The 18,865-nt window shown below is 54.7% G+C and overlaps 6 protein-coding genes across 6 annotated transcripts; 2 read left to right on the forward strand and 4 right to left on the reverse strand.

Moving 5' to 3' along the window:
- Positions 1-3,611: 3,611 nt before the first annotated feature.
- Positions 3,612-4,536, reverse strand: DCS_03844 (cell cycle control protein cwf16; the record flags this gene model as incomplete). The annotated part of the gene is made up of 2 exons (XM_040801157.1): positions 3,612-4,457; positions 4,513-4,536. The coding sequence occupies 2 exons, from the start codon at positions 4,534-4,536 to the stop codon at positions 3,612-3,614; spliced, it is 870 nt and encodes a 289-aa protein (XP_040656190.1).
- Positions 4,537-5,313: 777 nt separating this feature from the next.
- On the forward strand, positions 5,314-6,318 carry DCS_03845 (zinc finger protein RTS2; the record flags this gene model as incomplete). The annotated part of the gene is made up of 1 exon (XM_040801158.1): positions 5,314-6,318. One exon carries the CDS (start codon positions 5,314-5,316, stop codon positions 6,316-6,318), a length of 1,005 nt encoding a protein of 334 aa, XP_040656191.1.
- Positions 6,319-6,499: 181 nt separating this feature from the next.
- On the reverse strand, positions 6,500-6,989 carry DCS_03846 (transcriptional elongation protein Spt4; the record flags this gene model as incomplete). The annotated part of the gene is made up of 3 exons (XM_040801159.1): positions 6,500-6,533; positions 6,593-6,846; positions 6,909-6,989. The coding sequence occupies 3 exons, from the start codon at positions 6,987-6,989 to the stop codon at positions 6,500-6,502; spliced, it is 369 nt and encodes a 122-aa protein (XP_040656192.1).
- Positions 6,990-7,291: 302 nt separating this feature from the next.
- DCS_03847 (uncharacterized protein) lies at positions 7,292-7,768 on the forward strand (the record flags this gene model as incomplete). Its single annotated transcript, XM_040801160.1, has 1 exon — positions 7,292-7,768. One exon carries the CDS (start codon positions 7,292-7,294, stop codon positions 7,766-7,768), a length of 477 nt encoding a protein of 158 aa, XP_040656193.1.
- A 125-nt stretch (positions 7,769-7,893) lies between these two features.
- DCS_03848 (ser/thr protein phosphatase type 5) lies at positions 7,894-9,765 on the reverse strand (the record flags this gene model as incomplete). Its single annotated transcript, XM_040801161.1, has 6 exons — positions 7,894-8,114; positions 8,199-8,560; positions 8,641-8,884; positions 8,953-9,388; positions 9,450-9,530; positions 9,625-9,765. The coding sequence occupies 6 exons, from the start codon at positions 9,763-9,765 to the stop codon at positions 7,894-7,896; spliced, it is 1,485 nt and encodes a 494-aa protein (XP_040656194.1).
- Positions 9,766-12,002: 2,237 nt separating this feature from the next.
- DCS_03849 (uncharacterized protein) lies at positions 12,003-12,977 on the reverse strand (the record flags this gene model as incomplete). Its single annotated transcript, XM_040801162.1, has 1 exon — positions 12,003-12,977. One exon carries the CDS (start codon positions 12,975-12,977, stop codon positions 12,003-12,005), a length of 975 nt encoding a protein of 324 aa, XP_040656195.1.
- Positions 12,978-18,865: the final 5,888 nt, after the last annotated feature.

Consider the following 18,865-nt stretch of genomic DNA (forward strand, 5'->3'; position numbering starts at 1 on the left):
GTAGCAAGCACCTACTGCCTTCCCTCCCGTCACCATCTTGGCACTTTTCCTGCATTCGCCACCCCCTGCTCCCGCAGCAACAAATGCGCAGGTTTGCCATGAAGACAAGGATCGGAAGTCACCAGGCGAGGAGATGGTGGGACACACCACCACCTCCTATTGTCAGGCAGTCAAAAATGCGCATGGGCTTGGCGGCAGCACTGTCGGTGAACGATATAACGGTGCAACTGGAACGTACCGTGGAGTACGGAGTACATTAGCAGCAGCATCCGCCGCAACGGGAGGGCTTGGCGAGTGCCGACCTCGCTGGTACACCTCAGCAATGGCGTGCATCCCCCCGAGAGCCTAGAATGCGCTGCGGACCATCCGATCTGAGCCAACGTCCGGTGCTTGCTCGCCGAAAATGGCACAGCCGGGCCAATGACCTCATCCCGAGCTCGGCGCCTCGTCCTGGATTCCTTGCCTTGGCGTCGCCTTGTGATGCGGGCACCCCTGGTCGTCTCCGCGCTCGCAAGGCACGGAGGAACGGACGGGATCGAGGATGCTGTGTACATGCATCCCTGCGTGTTCGAGTCTGGAGTTGTCGTCGCGCATGAACCTGCATGTGCATGCAACGGCGTATGGAGCATGAGCAGGCAACGAGAATCCTGCCGGGTTGGACTGCTGGTTCTCCATGCACGCTCCGGACCACTGGTAGCAAGGTGCGCAGTTCGGTGGTCAGCATCTAGACAACGCCATCATCCATCCACCCATCCATTCATCCATTCGGTCGTGGGGCCAGGCGACAGTCCACATGACTGGAACATAAACAACGGGAGCCGAGGTGATCGAGCCCTGCTCGGTATGTGCACCCCTCGATTTACGCACGAGAAAATGAGAAAATGCGCATAGGCTCTACTTACTGTACATTCTGTGCAGGTGTACTTACTTGCAAGTACATGCGCTCTGGAGCTAGGAATCGTGCACCCTGCGCCGGTACGAATGGATCTGCATCGAGGATGAATGATGGCAGGTACTGCAAGTGCTCATCGATAGTACACGTACAAGCTGTGCAAGCATCACTGATGCAGTTTCATGTGCGATAGAGCACACTTAGTAGGGACCTAGCTACCCAGGTACCTGTATTGGCAACTTCTTACCAGCGATACCTTAGTACTGTAGGTACCAATACTACATGGTTCGTGGTAGACACCTTATCTACGGTCGCAAGTGGTGGTGTTCAGTTCATGCAGCACAGGAAAGCACAGCATAATGTACAACTACAGTAATACTTGCCAGCACGGCGGCAAATACATCAGGTACAAGAGGCACATGGATGGCGACGACGGCGACCGCGTCGGCGGCGGCGGCTAGGACCCTGAAGCGACCCCTGTGGGGCTTGACGAGACGGGCGGACTCACGAACATGCCGCAAGTCCGATGGCATTTGCTGCTGTTCGGCACCCTCGTCAGACAACGCCACTCATGCGTCTGACGCTACCCACGACTCCAGGCAAGGAGCTGCACGAAAAAAATGCACTTGAAATGTACGCGATACTCTGGACACGCCAGACGCAACAAAGGCATAGCGGCAAGTCTGTCGTCCTAGTGCATCTCCAAAACACGATTGTACGATTCGTACCGGCCGACATCAGCCATCTCTCGATGCCATGATCCATTCATCGCAAGGAGGAAAGCAGAAAGCGGGGGTGGAAGACATGAATGCCGTCCCAAGGATGCCATCCAAAGGATACGATTCCCAGGATACGGCCTCCTTCAGCACGTCTCGTGCGTCTTCGTGGCGTCATGGGCCGTGGGTTGATCGCATTCGCCTCCCGTCACACACGCATCTCGGGGCCAGTTCATCCACTCGTACGAGCATCGCAGACGCGCTAGCGAAACTCCGGGGTGTACTGTAAGGCACCAACAGGTGTTAGTAGCTAGGTCCATTAGTACAGGGTACCTCAAGTACATGTTGTACTGTACTTATTATGCCAGAATAAGTACGTGGGTACCTAGGGAGGTACGGAGTATTACGGAGTATTCCCTACAGAGTCCCTACTGTACAGACAGTACTTACTGTACAATACTAGGTACTTAGTACGTACTTGGTAGGTACTGTAGCAAGTACAACCACGTCTATCTCCATCAAACGTCATGTACTCCGTACTTGTAACATCCCAACCATTACTCACCCCTCCACGCCCCCTCCCCCCCCCCCCCCCCCCGGATATGGTACGTCGGTGTGAGGTCACCGAGGCCCGCTGCAAGTAGCACCAACCGACTGCTGTAGTACTTACTTACACCTCCATGTGCGGTACAAGTCTTACAAAGCTTCCGACAACAGGACTCTGCACACCACCACGCCAATCCCCTTCCAAGCGAGACCGACGACGCTGCCAGCCTGTGGTGCGTATAAAGTTCTTGAAATCCGCCTCTTCCACCATTCGCCCCCCCCTCCCTTCCCCCGCCACTCGCTCTGCCCTTTGACGATAACTTCCTTCTCGGAAATCGCCTGCCGATTGCTGCACCCACTCCCGGCCTTGATACTATCCAAACCTCACTTGTAGGAACCATCTATCAATACTTGACCAAGCATCCTTGCCATCGACGAAGCTATATCCACCCATCTCTACCAACTTGTTCCCATCCATCTTCCGCACCACGACATCCGTCGTCTCAAACTGCAGATATGCCAGGCCAAACGGATTCCTTCACCACTTCCAGTCCCGTCTCCCCCGCGCCGCCTCAGAATATCATGAGCTACTCCCGCTACATGCACGACCACACCAAACGTCAAATGGAGTCCTTCGGTGCCATGCCCGCCGCGAGCTCCCAGTGCGATCCCTCCTCCTCCGTTTCCTCCTCCTCTACCTCCTCCTCCTCTAGCACTACCTTGACCAACGGCATCCCGCCTTCAATGTGCCATTCTTGAGAAAAAGGCCACCTCGTCGAACCGATCCTCCCCTTATTTTTCGTTCTTGCATCGTTTATTCGTTCGCAACCACCTGGGGTGGGAGCGAGAGCTTGCACGTATTCGCACCAGCAACCATCCTGCCGTCCATTTGGCGAAGGGCATCGCGGAGGCCCTGCCGTGGAGTGATACCCATGCTGGGCTAAAACGAAAATCTTGCCGGAAATCACGACTGTGTACGACATGGACCATTCGACGACCTCATTCTGTCACCTGATTCGCTAGTCGAAATCGAGACGGGTATGCAAGGGCTTGTCGGTCAGAGTGTACGGACTGGGTGCAATGGCCAATTTGGGCCTACATAAGAGCGGCACGCTGGATAGCATGAGCGTGATGATTGTTGGCGACACTTAAGCGTTACAAAGTATGCATATACTTAGGTTGTGGCAATGACACCATTGTTGTAATTATAACCTCCCACCACGTGCATTGGTGCTACCCCCGCCTCTTGCGCTCATGGAGCCGATCGTCTCTCTCTCTCTCTCTCACTCACTCTCTCTCTCACTTTTTCTCTCGCGGTGCCCTTGGATGTTCCATTATTCCGTCATTAGACATGGCAGGTGCCATGAACGCAAATGTGATCGCCATTCCACCGAGAAAGGGATCATGAGATTCAGGTGCAATCTTCCGCAGCCGTCCATCTGGCTAACGTTTGGTTCTCAAACCTGCGGCACCTTCTTCTTGATACCGAGTAATGCTGAGTGATTTTTCTTCTTCTTCACCGTCCTCTTAAACGTGGGCGGTGGCATGGCAATGGCCGCTGCAGCAGCAGCAGACAAAGGCTTTGCCTCGTCAGAATTGTCCACGTCCGACGCTCCCAACGCCAGACCGGCACTGGCAATCGTCATCTCGTCAAATTCTGCGTCGTATGCTGATCGGCTCGCCGCAAACGCCTTTCTGGCCGCTTCGTCGTCTTCTCGTTCTTGGCACGCGCGTTCCTCATCCTCCGACCGCACGATGGCGTCGGCAAAGTCCACCCCCTCCTTCGCTGACCGATTTATCCTAGCATTTCTGTGTCGTATCTCGTCCAGTGCATCCGCTGCCGCCATTTCGCGCCGAGCGTCGGCGTTCTTGGCCTCCAGATCCGCCATCGCGTTCTTTTCTTCCTCCCCGGCCGCCTCCGCTTCCTCTCTCTCGAGCCGATCAAGCCTCTGCTCCATCGACTCGCCCTCCGTTTCCTTGTTCCTCCACGGTTCCATATTGCGCACAGCACCCTTCACCATGGCATAGTCGTTATTTTTCGGGTCCGTGCAGAAAGTGATTTCTGCGCTGCATCTGGTGCATTTGATGTGAAAAGAAAATATCTGGATCCCGAGATATCTGTTTTCCAGGTTCGTCTCTTTTCTCGAGTTGAACTTGCGCCCTTTGTAGATGAACTCTCCGCAAGTCATGCATCGCATCGAGAATGGCGCCATCAAACGAACCGTTTGGATTCGGGGGCCGCTCGTCTTGGGCCCACGCCGACGAGCGATGTCTCTGGGGTCGAAGTCCGAGGGATAATATTTCTATCGAGGGTTAGCATGCGGCTGACAACGTAGGAGTCGGCTGTTGAGCATCTACCTGAAGAACTTTGCGTTCGGACATGATGGGCCGTCAATACTGCCCCGAGTGTGGGGAGGGCTCTCTTGTAGATCAGGCAGTGTCTGAGAAGTGCTGGGCGTGCAGCCTTTTTTTCAGCGTGTAGGTAGAATCGGACCTGCGAGTGGAAGACGAGAAGTTGTGATGTGAGAGTGTTCAGCCAGCGAGAAGGCGTGGTGCACTGATAAAGGTGCCTGCTTGCTGCCTTGATTGTGGGACTGGATATTTGTCAGTGACAATCTGAATTGGGATTAGGAGTACAGAGTACAGTACTTCTCTCCTGCAAACTAAGCACTGTAAGTGCCTGCCTAGTGCCTACTTACTACTACTTAAGTACTGTGCAATGGTCTCGGCTAGCGGCAACGTACAGTATGCATGGCCGGATGGATACTGTCTGTAAGTACAAGTAAGTATGTATATACAGCCATTAGGTACAAGTATTCATCTACAGCAAGTAGGTGTGAAGTACGGAGTGCCGTACTCCGTACAAGTACAGTATTAATACTTGTACTGTACTCCGTAAGTAGGAACCTTATTAGGAGTGCGCATTGCATTACTCCGTATGTGCCCCATAATAAATCCTACAACGAACTGCAAGGCTGACGGAAACAACAACCTCATGATCAAACCTGCCCACTTCTCCTGCATCTGCCATTTGCGTTGAATCTACGCCAGCCAAGTTCCGTATACCCTAGCAGAGGGATATATTGCGAAGCCTGATCACCCTTTCTGCACGGCCCCCTTTCCGTTCCGGTCACGGCATCGAGCCGGTCCGTCGCAATCATGCCTAAAGCAGAGGTCGGCTCGACCAAACATCTCTCCAATAAGCTCAAGAGCAAGGGTCTCCAGCGTCTACGATGGTACTGCCAAGTGTGCTCGAAGCAAACACGAGATGCGAACGGCTTCAAAATGCACACGCAGTCCGAGAGTCACGTGCGGCAGATGATTCTCGTCGGCGAAGATCCCAAGAAATTCATCGACGACTTCAGCAACCAGTTCGTGAGAGACTTCCTGCAACTTCTCAAGACGGGCCACGGAGAGAAGCAGGTACACATAAATCGTTTCTACCAGGAATACATTAGCAACAAAGAGCACGTCCACATGAACGCTACCAAGTGGCCATCTCTGACCGAATTCGCCAAGTATCTCGGGCGCGAGTCCATCTGTAGGGTGGAGGAAAACGAGGAAGGCATTCACATCTCCTGGATCGACAACTCGCCAGACAATCTGCGAAGGCAAGAGGCGCTGCGCAAGAAAGAAGCTCAGGATCAAGGCGACAGCCATATCGAGCAGCGCATGATCAAGGAGCAGATTCGACGTGCGCAGGAAGCCAAAGCCGCCCAAGGCGGGGTACAAGAGGACGAAGAGGCTCGGAACCTGAAAAGGAAAGATGGTGAAAAGATTACTCTAGCTTTTGGAGCCAAGCCAAAGGCCCGGGACACGGAACCAACGTTGCAAGGTGCCTCGTCGAATGAATCGCCGGCTGCTGGACAAGCACCCGTTGAGGCAGAGAAGATTGACGGGCCAGACAAGGCAGCCGCTTCGCCGGGTGTTCTTGGAGGAGTGTCAATGAAAATGGGCAGCAAGCCGCAGCCCAAAAACGTTTTTGCACAGACAAAGAAGAAGGCGATGGTTGCTGTAAGTTCAAGCAAGAGCAGCAAGGTCGAGGAGCCGAAGAAGATGAGCGAGGTGGAAAGAATCATGCGAGAGGAAATGGAAAGGAAGCGACCCGCCGGGGGATCTATAGGGTTCAGAATGCCGCCTGGGAAGAAGCACCGCACGAACTGAACACGAAATGTCCGCATGCAACAACCCACGGTGCGTGAAAGGATTTGTAATGCTGCTGCCTGAGTATGTGACATGCCCCCTGTGGCACGTGGTGCCCAAACGCCCCCTTGATCCTGCTCCAACAGGTAACGCCGTATTCGCCATCGTAGAAATCATTCATTGTCTCAAGACGTCTCGCTCACTACGCATCCGCCTCTGTTTCGGTGCCGTCTCTCCTGCGAGCAAGTCAGCGTCCGCTTTGCCATGCGTAGTTTGCCGCGGCGTCCTAACGTACGGTATATACTGTATTCTGTATTCGTCCTCGAGCATCGATCGGATCTCATCGGGGAGTTGCCCCGAAACTTTGATGGCGTATACGCCACCGATGTAGCCATCCAGCCGCTGCCACTTGGCGACCCATGACTTGGCCGGGTTTGCGAGCGTGATGAGGCCTTCGAAGACCTGGGACGTGCAGCTTTCGATCTGGTCCTGCGAGCCGGCGAGGTGCAGAAATTCTTCGCAATTTGGACATCCTTCGTCACGAAACCGCTGTGAGACAAGGGTCAGCTTCTCGCTCTGTCAATCAGGCAAAAAAAAAATCGTGGACATACGGTGTACGTCATGACGATGGCACACACCATGCAGGCGCGCAGATAGCGGTGCTGCCCGGGCGCGGCAAAGCTGGACGCCATGGTGTTCCGCGGGCGAACAGAAACTTGACCGAGCGTTGCGTTTGTTGCTTTCGTAGGGATGGCAGGGGGTTGGTTCGTAGCAAGGTAGAGAAAATGAGAAGGATAAGGTGAAGGTGAAGAAAGTGGAACAAGTCGGTCGTCGGTGGAGGCTTCGCTCAGCACCGACCTGGAATAGCTGCATAATCCGCGTATATGCATAAACTCCTCCACCGCTTAGTCAACCAAGTTTGCAAAGGTTGGCAACACACAACGGCATCGGCTACAACACCTCGAATCTTGACAACGAAATTTCGATCATCGGTATGAGCGCGAATCCCACGGCGCAGCGTCGAGGCGCCCCCAAAGCACACTTGGAGTCTTCGCACGAGATCCTCACTTGTACCATCAAATCTCCTCCTTTTGCGTATGCCCATCTCGTGTTGGTGACCGACGGCCCAGACGAAGCTGGAGTAGAACTGGACAATTTGCTAGTCAAGTCGTACTGCACAGCCGCCCTTCGACAGTTTCTAGGCCTAACGGGAGAATCCATCTCCATGGATATTCTGAAGGCCGAGGGTCGCGATTGCTGGATCCGAGTGCCGCGTCCAGATCTCGGAGCCTTTGCGGCCGCGATAACGGCGTGGAAAGGGACAACAGAAGATGGCACGCAGCGGCTTTTGCGAATCAAGCGATGCGCCGACTGGCTTGGCATGATGGTTGGCACAGACGGCCAGGAACGAGTATGGGACAGCCGATCGTGCGATCACGAGTCACGGGCGCTTGTGCGTACAAAGTCTTGATATGCACGGGTATCTATGTGCTCGTTACTTTTTCACCCGACCAAAGCGCGATTCAAACAGCTTATTCCAGACGCCGGAGCTAATGCACCCCCGAGGATTGGAGAATTCCTGTCGATGGTCCAATTTCACATCAAAGACGACATGAGAGAGCTCTGCGAATACGCCTGTGGGACAAAAATCAGCATCGAGTTCAGCGGAAAATGAACGGGTGGCGGTGCTACCATTGGCTTGATATCCGGATGGGGCACGGCATCGAACTGCTCGTATTTGAGCTTGTAGTCGGATCCGATGTTGATGTACGCGCCCCGATTCTCAGTCGAGTCGCAGTACCTGGGAGCGGAGAAGACTGCAACGGAGGTCAGCGTCAGATGAAAATGAGAGAGGTACAAGACCAGCAGCGGGGAGGGAGGGAAGGAGGGGGGGCAGTCACCTGTAATGCATCGACCATCGTGCTGGACTTCGTAGCCATCCATGCGCACCTCGTGGCTGCGGATGACCGCTTCGAGGCCGTTGTTCTCGCAGAAGCGCTTCGTGATGTCCGGACCAAACTGCATGCCGACGCCTCTCTTGCTCGGCCCACGGCCTTCCTCCTCTTGCGGGTCCGTCCACAGCATTTCCATCATGAGGCCAGCCTGGCCCGGCTGGCGCTGATTGTGCCGGTTCAATTTGCGGATATCATTCAAGGTGACGCTGTCGTCAGAGAAGAGGCCGCCGTGCAGGACCAGGTACTTCTTCCCCACCAGCGTCGCCAACGGCAGAGCGGAGAAACTCTCGGAAAATAGCTTAAAGGTTCTGGGTAAATGGGTGAGGCAAGGTTCTTCGTGTGCGTGTCGTTCGTGTACGGAGAGCGGAATGGTCATCACACGACGTACCTTTCGTTGTATTTTGCTTTGCATTCTCCCTCAAATCCGTACACCCTGTTCATATCGTCCGTCTCGTGATTGCCACGGTTCAGGAAGAAACCGCTGGGCCTCAGCCATTTGAAAGCATAGAGAAGCAGGGCGATTTCGGTCGACCAAGATCCTCGGTCGACAAAGTCACCATTGAAAAGATACCAGTGCTTCTCACTGGGCGTGCCGTTGCGACGGAAGAGCTCCATGAGATCGAAATATTGCCCTGCATGACGGTGAGTCGGCAGTCGGAGAAAGGCGCGATATCAGCATGGGGGGGACGGGGCTCCATACCATGAGTATCGCCGCAGACGGTGAGTTCGACGTTGTCGGGAATCTCCATCTCAACCATGGTTGCCTCCTCGTAGACGATCTTTTTGACGGCGATGATGATCTGGTAGACGTATTTGCGGTGAATCTTTTTGCCATTCTTGAACCGTTCCATCATGTCGTCGATGAACTCCTGCGTCATGTCATTCTCGAGCCGAACGCCGTCGTACTCGGCTTCGACGACCATCGAGTCCAGGTCAAGACCCTCGGCGGCGGAGGGCTCATCGCCGACTTCGATGGCGGCAAAAAACGCGAGCTGCCGCACAATCTTCTTGCAGTCTTCCAGCTTGAGCTTCGCATCCTTGTTGGCCGGGTCGAGCCTCACGCACTCCTTAAAATCGTCGATGGCTTCCTTCGGTCGGAGGATGGCTATCCGGGCAAGACCTCGACGATAGTGCGCCTGCAAAGTGGCTTGCATTAGCCGTCATCGTTCAGCGTTCCTGGTGGATGCGGCGTCAGACCTTGATGAGCTTTGGGCTCAGCTCGATGGCCTTGCCGGCGTCGGCGATGGCGTATCCATACGCTTCCGTCTTGATGTATGCCTGAAGAAGGGAGAGGAAGCAAGTCAGTCGGTCAGCGTCGCTGTGACACAAGCTGCATCAGCGGGAGAATCGGCGGGAGATGCTGCCAACGCACTTGTGCTCGGTTGGTGAAGAAGGTAGGCTCCTTGTCGTTCAACTCGATGGCCTTGGTGTAGAAGTCGATGGCACCTGGGAAATCACCGGCGGAGAAGGCCTTGTTGCCCTTGTTCTTGAGGTCGACGGCTTCGAGCGACATGGTGAAGGGTGAATGACGTTGTAGAGCACAGTAATACCCGAGATTTGCGTCGTCGTGCTGGCTGAAGGATCGCGCGCCTCGAGTTCCCACGGCGGAAACGGTGTGTGGTTCGGGGGGCTCTGGGGGCTCGAAGGATGATAACGAAGCGAGCAAGATGTTGAAATAGATGTCACCGACGTGGAATGAAAGAAGAAGACGGCTCCCAAGGAAGTATTTATCTATTACAAACGGCGCTGCAGATGATGGCAACCAAGCGGAGCGGGTATTTAGTGGTAATTAGTAGAAATGGGCGACCAACATGAACGCGGTAGTAGGCAAATCAGTTTTTCTGTTGCGATCGACCAGCCAGCACGAAGCAGCCGCCTGGGACCACTGAGCATGTACGTACTTGAAGTACATTCAAGCAAGCACTAGTAAGTGCTTGCAAAGCAGAGCCTGAGGCTTGCATTCTAGTGCCGGGCCCCGCCGTACAGCGGATAAACAGATACCGCCTAGCGCTGCCGTCGTCCGTCACAGTACTCCGTACAGTAAGTACGAAGAACGCAGTGCGCCCTATCAACAAATCCATCGGTCCTCAGCGCTGTGGATCGTGGTTTACCTGCAACGCCAGGCCACCTGATCATCAGCATCTCCCTTCCCACAAGCTTCCTCGCATATGGATGCACGTAGCAGTGACGTCGGCCTGTGCTGTATGCACCGGAGGATGCATGCATAGATTCCGGGCACCGTCTTGCATCCAGCGGTAGCACCCAGCACCAGCAGCATGCTTTGAGGAGCGCAGGCTTGCCGAATCACCCGACAGGCATCATCCTCGGCAGCAAACAGAAGCAAAGGGAGAAGACGGAGAGCTGAACGTCCTATTTCTAGCCAGAAGCTATTAGCACTGCATTGAATCGAACGTGCTGTACTGTACACACGCACGGTTGATCCTTGACGACTGCTTCGCATTGTGTGGAGAGCGCCCGTACACGCACACTCATGCTTGTGGTGGTTACGCATACCAGGCAAGAGGGCAACACCTTTCACGGCACGCATGCACTGGTTGTACACACTTCTATTACCTCGTGCTAGGGATGACCGCCATTCTGTCGACGGAGAGGAGTATGAAATCAAGCGCCGAAGGCCCGCTACTCGAGGAGCAGAGTCCGGCCCGTCTCCAGCTCGAGGTCGAAGCGGCCCCCAAATGCAGAATTGATGCCCATCGATCGTCGACGTCGGCATAGAAAAGTCGAGACAAAATTGTCGTGTTCAACAAGCAGGTTGGTACGTATTCATTCAGAGCAAAGGGTAAACAAATGGCCCATGGTCCCCCGATCGATCGGGCTTGGCACGACCAATGAACGAGCTATGTGCTGGTAGTGATGAACGCTCCCATCGACAGCGAAGCGGAGCGAGGGCGAATGTCAAGATCAAGGCCAAGTTCCAATGAGCAGGTCTTCCACATAATGATATCCGGCGACGCATAGTCATCCCTTACATCCACGTCCGTCGAAGATGGCCCGCCCAATCTGTCCCTGAGCCCTGACACTGCCTTCCCCTCCCCCTTCCGATCCATCTGGAGATCTTCGTTCGTACTGCAAGCATCCTGCGTCTTGCAATGCACCCCCCTCCATCGTTTTCTGGATTGCCCTTGGGGGGCCTCAAGTTCTCGCCGAACGTCGATAGAAGGTCCAAGGACAAACGACACACGATGCGAGCGAGGCGTCGGCAGCGATAGCCAGACCTGCGGCCACGGGGAGCCGCACAAGGAGCATGACCAACGAGAGAAGCAAACAAGTGTGGTGACAGAGACTGGGAAAATAAAGTCAAAAAGGGAAGAAAATAACAGGGAAGAGGGTATCCATCGTGTCGAATCATCCATGCATTTGGTCCTTGAGGTAATCCTATCCCCCTGCGCATCGAGTGATGGGCCGAGGATGCTGTTGCCAGTCCGATTGTGTATTAGAAAAAAAATCAAGTCGAGAATCATTGGCCAGTCTCGGTCGACGGCAGCCGCAAAGGACGGACCCCGGAGAGAAATCGAAACGGGGGCTGGAAGGCAGCTGCGCCGCCGGTAGCCCCCAACACCTCGTCGTCCAACAACACCAGCCGCCGGGTTTCACCATCGCGAGGGAGGGACGGAGAAGCGCCGCCGGTTCAGGGGGCGAGCGGGGTCCCGGGAGCACATCGCGGCGATGGCATCATCCTTGACCCCTTGCCCAGCCGTGGCGATGTCCGTTCCGAGACGGGGCGGGCCATCAGCTGGCTACTTCCTCGTTACCGCCGTCGTCGGGGCTATCGGGGTCGGTCTTGGGCTTCTTATTAGGAGACCCAGATCCGACTTCGGACTTGCGCTTTGCACCTGTGGCGTCGGCCGATACAGCATCGGCCGCGTCTCCCTCGTCCTTGCTGCCATCGTCGACGCTCTTCGTGTCGCGCTCCATCGCGGCGACCTCGTCGGCGGTCAAGAATCGGCCTCCGGGTCCGCGAGGGCGTCGCATCGCGTGGTTGTGGCGGGACTCGTGAAGGTAGGGTTTCCGGCCCTTGGATGTCAGCCGCAGCTGCTCCTCCAGCCGTTGCCGGGCGACACGTCGTTTGAGGATGCGGTGAAACTGCTTCGCGTTCACGTAGAGAGGGGACTCTTCGGCCCCGCCAGGAGGCATCTCGGGCGACTGCGGATGTTGCATCTGCTGGCCAGGCGCCATCTGGGGCGGGGCCACGCCGGGACGGGGACCGCCGTGGTTCATCATCACCTGGGCGTTGGGCACGCCCGGGCTCGTCACTTGGCTCATCCGCCGTCCTTGCAGCTGCGGCATGGCGCCCATCCGGGGCGACTGGCGGCCGTCCTTCTTGATGTTGTCACCGGCCATCCTCGGCGAGCTCTGCGGCATGCCGGGGTCCGAGTGCATGTAGGGATAGCTGGAGCCGGAGGCGGCAGCTGTGGCGGCCATTGCGGCGGCTTGGATCCCGGGCATGCCGTAGGGGACCTGCTGCATGCCCTGCTGGGGCACGCCGTACTGCGGTTGGTACATGTTGTGTGCTTGCTGCTGATTCGACGGTTGAGATGGCAGCTGCGCTTCTTGCTGCTGCGTGCTGAGGAGCGGTGAGGATTGCACAGCGTGCTGGTGGCCGCTCTGGTTGGTCGGCGAGGTGACACCGGCACCTGGGCCTGCGTTTGCGTAACTGGTGTGTGTATTATGCTGCGGCTGCTGTGGATATTGGCCGTATTCCATCATCCGATGGAGACGGGGCGAAAAGGGGAAGAAGGCGAAACTGTCGCGCGCCTACTTCGGGTCTCGGATGAATTCTATTCGCCCGATCCGACGAAACTCGTCGAGAGTCGAAGGATGGCGCCGCTTGGTTCGGCGGCTGGGCGCGATCGAGGGATAAGCCAGAGAGGGGCGCGAGGTCGGCGAGGGACAAGGACGAATAGACGGACGATACGGACGACTCGGCGAATGCTGAGGGTTAAAATGCAGCCGTCGCCTGAGCACGGGAACGGTTGGGCACGCGAGTTGGGCGACGTCGGCCTGGCTTTCTTCGTCCCTTGGGCTAGCCGGGTTGTCCGTCACGAATGGGCGCAGCAAGGTCACGGCACCCAATCCAACGGGGAAATAGGTGGGTGAGCTGGCGACGGATGGTGGGGGACGTGCTGCAGGTCGATGTCGATCGAGTCTGCGGGGTGGCAACGGGATTGGCGTTGGCGAAGGCAGAGCCGGGTGGCAACGGTCGCGGGTATCGGTCGATGGTGCGACTGACGACGGGACGAAGCGAGCGAAACAGAGCCGTTGCTTTGTTTCTGTCGGAGACGGAGCCCTTCAATGGAGAGCGGAGAAGAGTCTATCCAACCAACGTCGTTAGCCGGGCTGGAAACGGACAGTTATAGGGGTCGAAGGGTCGAAGCGGCGGTGAGATGAGGAGACAAGGGGTGTGGCGGACGGGGTAGCTGGCGCTTGATGCCACACTTGGGATGCGCTGGCACCTCATGCATGGCGGAAACATGCACAACCCCATCCCATGTCCATCCACGTCCATCCATGTCGACGGAATAAGCCAACCGTCAGGGCACCCGCTTCTGAGACGCGCATGAGCGCACTGCCAGTGGGTCGGGGCGGGAGAGGGACGAAGCAGGTCGACCTCGACTTGCGCTTGCACTGGCAAGACATGCCAAAACTCGGACCGTTCCGGTAGAGATGTGCCCGGGGCGCTGTGGTGTCGGGGCGATAGAGTTTCAAACGCTCGAGCCGTAGCGATTCCCCCTCGCAATTGGGCTCATAGGGCGTCGAATGAATGAGAAAGGACGTTGCCGTTTCTCTCCGAACAGCCAGAGTCGGCGGGTAAAGGCAACGCAACGATTCAGCGCTTGCCGACGAGCGAGCGGATGGACACGGGACACAGCAATTGAATCAAAAGGAAGAAATACTGAAAAGGAAAACGGGGCGAAAGGGCGAAGGGTGGTGAGGCAGCAGGCGGGTGGTGTCGGGTGATGGCAAAACTTGATTTGGTGCTGGTGTAAGTGGCAGTACTCGGTCGAAGGCATGGCGCAGCAATTCCGCAAAATCGATGCAGCCAGAGGGACGCGATCCGGGCCATCGGATGCCAAGGAGGGTAAGAGAAACGACGGAGGTTGTGATGAGACCAAGTCGCAAGGCTTCCACGCAAGCCATTGTCGCAACGGTCGGGGGAAGGAGACGCAGAATCCTCAAACGACGGCGTGAAAGAATTTGCGAGGTCGCTGAGGAGGGAAAGAGCACCATTCCCCGCAGCACAGCGTCTTACCTTGGTCGTTGTTGTGTGACTAGAGAGCGGCTCGGGAGCTCGTGCGGAGGACGACGTGACGGTGCCGTCGACGATACGCTATGGGGGCCTCGGGGTTGACGACGCAGCAGGGCAGGGTCGCCGGATGGGACGTCGCAACAGTCGCGTCTTGCGACCGTCGGCGAGTTCTCACCGTTACGGACGCGACCAATGACGTAGGCGAAGGAACAAGAGGCAGCAGGCGACAATGATAGGCCTCTGCGATGGCGAAAGCGGCCACGGAACGGGATATGTCGAAGGGCGAACCGGGTGAAATACGGGAGCTGATTTGCTGGCGAGGGGAAGCGGGAGGAGTAGGAGTGACCGCCGCGGTATTTCGACGGTTGCGCAAAGGGCCGAGTAAAGGCTGCAGGCTGCAGGCTGCTCCTCTCTTGATGAATGCCGCTTGCTGACTGCCGCGGCAGGGCGCGAGCCGGCGCGACTGTCTGGCTGGCTCCTACGAGCACGGAGCTGGTACGGTACGAGCGACGAACGTACAAGCAAGACGGTTTACTCGTACGAAATCCGTCGGCACCTTCGGCGATCGTCTCTGTCCGTCCGCTGCGGCTGTCGACGACGATGAAACTCGTTGCTCCAGCAGGTCGACGAGTTCTGCTGGCTCTGACTGGCTGATAGACCGCGCTGGAGGGTCTCGCCGTTGGCTCACGCTTTTTTTTTTTTGCCCTTGGCTCCTTGTACAGGCTTCAAAGCCTGGCTGGCGGGTGCGAGCGCGAGGACCAGAGGGAGAGGCCTGGCTGGCTGGTTTTTGGACTGAACTGATGGGTTGTTCGAACCGTCGAGGCGCTGTGAATGGCCAGTCCAGCAACACGCGCTCAACGCAACGCAACGGCTTGTGTTTGGGTGGCGAATCTGGTTGCGCAAAGCTCGTGAGAGGCCCTGTTTTCCCACCTGGACGCGGCTTGCTACGGGCTCTGCTCCTTCGGCTTGCAAGCTTCGGTCTCGGCGTCCCTGAGTGGAGGAGGGGGCGAGATGGATTGATTGGCCGTTGGGGGAGAAGAGAAACTTGAGACGGGCAGGACGAGGGAACATGCGAGGACGTGATTTGATTTGAGAGGCGGGGACGCTGCCTCTTTTAACGGTTGTGACTGGCTGATTCAGCCCCCTCAGGTGGGGCTCACGCGGTGGCTGGGCCAGGCTGGTCCAGCCTGGCCGGCCCACTCGATGTTGATTTGTTCAGAAATGACGCGGTGCACGGGCCAACAAGCACTTGTGCAGGAAGGCCTGCAAGAAACCCACAGGATACGAGTGAGGAGAGCCGAGTACAGTACAGTACAGTACACAGTACAGTACATGTACATGTACGGAGTACATGCAAGTACTTTGCACTCGGTACCAATTGTACTGCACGTATTTGAGAACGAACCTGAGCTGCTTACTTTACGTAAGTAAGTACAGTACGGAGTACGGAGCACATGAATAAGCGTGCGGGTACTGACTTTGAAAGTGTACGTATTTGTACGGTGTAGCACTCATCCAGATACACTGCTGTAAGTACAAGAACTTACTCACTTGTACTCGTAGGCTTGTACGGAGTACAGTACAGAGCATTACCTGCAAGTACTTAGTACATCTACTTCCACTCCGTACAAGTGCGCCTAAATAAAACCCTCGTACTGTCAGCGTTTCCATTGTATGGACTACTTGTAAGTGTTGTAGTTTTGAGTGATTCTGGTAGAGTCTAGGTATAAGTGTGCTTCAGCCAGGCCTCTCCGGCTGATCCTCGCGCTCGCACCTGCCAGGCAGGGCCCCAAGACCTGTTCAATGCATATCTTCAGACGTAAGTACATGTACCTATATTCACTTGTTTCTTGTTGTGCATCTTGCAAGTAGGTGTAAGTATTACGCTGTAAAACATACAACTTTCGGAGTACCCCCCAGGGAGTTGAACGTACTTACAAGTACTGTTCGTGTGTGCCTAGTATCATATGTGCGCTGGAGCTGACACTCATATGGATACTACTATAGGTTCGAGTCCATGTGCAAACATGTACGGAGATGTACTGAATGAGCCCCTACAGTACATGTAAGTAAGTGTAATTCCTGTACAACCGCGATGATGGAGTTGGAGCAGACGAGGGGTTTCTGCTGACGGACAACTCGCCTGCATCAAACGCCGTGCATTTTTCAACTGTGCACTTGCGAAGGTGTACTTACAGAGTGCTGTACATGTATTTACTGTACATGAATGTACATGTAATTATGTCCTCACAAGTACGGAGTACTTAAGTACTACCTAAGTAAGTTGTACAAGTTTTACTTGGGAAAGTATTTTGATACTTGTACTCCGTACTAAATTCCATGCATTATAATCGTGGGTGGCTAAGAAGATAACCTGCATGTTCTTGTACTTGGGGTTCTTGTACTCATGAAGCCTATATTAACCCTCGGTACTCCGTACGTGAAAGTACTAGGTAACGTACGGAGTACCGAAGGTTCATATGGTACTCCGTACTGTACTTACATGTACACATGTGCATGTACGAATAAGTACAAGTAATTACTTACTTACAGAGAACTAAGTACAAGTATTACTGCGTATTTCACATGTAGATAATATTTGTACACCAACTTTTCATACAGTATTCTTATGTCAGTATGAAGTACATGTACTTACGTACGGTAAATAAATACATGTATTCGGTAGTATAGTACATGGACACCTACAAGTTCATTTTTTGTACGGAGTGCTCGATAACACTGCACATTTGCTTTCACGTATGAATTAGTACATGTACGGAATACATAAGAATGTCCTGTGCGGAGTACGAAGTCGCCAAGTATTAATAGAGTACTCCGTACTCCGTACATCCGTGTTGGTACATGGATACAACTACTGTAGGTGTACGGAGTACATACTTATAGTTGTACTTGAATGTTCGTGCGGAGGTGCTAATAGTAAGTACTACACTGCATGTACTTAGTGTCAGCACAGCGTTGACAACTGTTGGCACTGACGTGCAAGTACATGTACATGTACTGGCAGAATGCAACACTCCTAAGTGACACTACTTCTCATGAATAGATAGATGTGTACAACTACCGGCACGTTAGTACGTAACTTTATTACCCTTTGGTGCTCATGTAGTTGTAGGTGTACTGTACTCTGTACTTTGGTCTGCGTGTGAGTTTACTTATAGTGCATGTGTGTCCTTGTATGTAAGTACCATGCATGTGAGCACTTGCATGTAATACTTGTATTAATACAAAAATGATTCTAGGTCAAATAATGCCGTACTTACTTACTGTTACAGTACGGAGTACCTCAAGTCCATGTACAAATACAAGTAATACTTACTATACGGGGTACATGTACTTGGATGCAAAGACGTCGGATGCAGGGATGATGGCTGGAGGAGCAAAATGAACAGGAATTTGCGCTAAATCAGGGCGGGCGGTCCAATGGGGACTAGAGTGACCTGACCATTGGTGTGAACTTGTTGGCCACGTGACTGGCTCTTGTGAATCATCCATAGTCAAGATTGTGCCACTAAGTATCTTGCTCAACATCACGGACGTCTTACCTCATTCGCGCCTCTCATCTGTTGTCGCTAGCAGTGTCACATCCGTCAGAGGAGCGGTGATGGAGTACAACTAGTTCGGCCTGCCATCGAACCCGATTCCTGTCAGGTCTCAAGTCGCCATTTATCTTCTTCGACTAGGATACTGGTGACCCTGCTCGACGGAGGACATGGAAACGAACGCGATGCACATCATTTGATACCGTCCTGCTCCTTTCCGCTTGAAATGAATATGAAATGAATTCTACTTCTATTTATCGCGGGTCGTCAGCCCGTAAGTACATATTAGTACACCCACATGTACAGTACATGTCCTATCCGTGTACCGGTTGAAATGCTGTGAGATTGTGGTCAGATTTCATGACCCCCTGGCGCTCTTAGGAAGATAGCCGGCCTGCAGCGACGGACGAGTGACGGCATTGATGAGTTGTCCCTATCGTATTGGACGAGGGACATGTTTTTGGGCATGGCGGCAACATCCATCACCCCGGCCAGGTCATTACACGGAAAATTGGTTCATAACAGAATCCCCGGCGCACGATGCATACAAACATGCAGATGGGTGGCTGCCTGTTGCGTCACGCATGCTGTGCGACCGTCGTTGATTCGGATGACCGGATCACCTGGTTGCTTTTTCCTATCAGTCACTTCCGCCCGCCATCCGTCAGTCTGCATTCTTCTAATGCCAAAGGGCCAACTTGGGTTGCCCTGTCCCACGTATGACAAGGCCCAGCGATCATCGCATTCTAGGCAAGACGGTTCACGCTGCGCTTCGTATCCTCACC

The sequence above is a fragment of the Drechmeria coniospora genome, chromosome 02, assembly GCF_001625195.1.
Source record: "Drechmeria coniospora strain ARSEF 6962 chromosome 02, whole genome shotgun sequence".
NCBI lineage: Eukaryota > Fungi > Ascomycota > Sordariomycetes > Hypocreales > Ophiocordycipitaceae > Drechmeria > Drechmeria coniospora.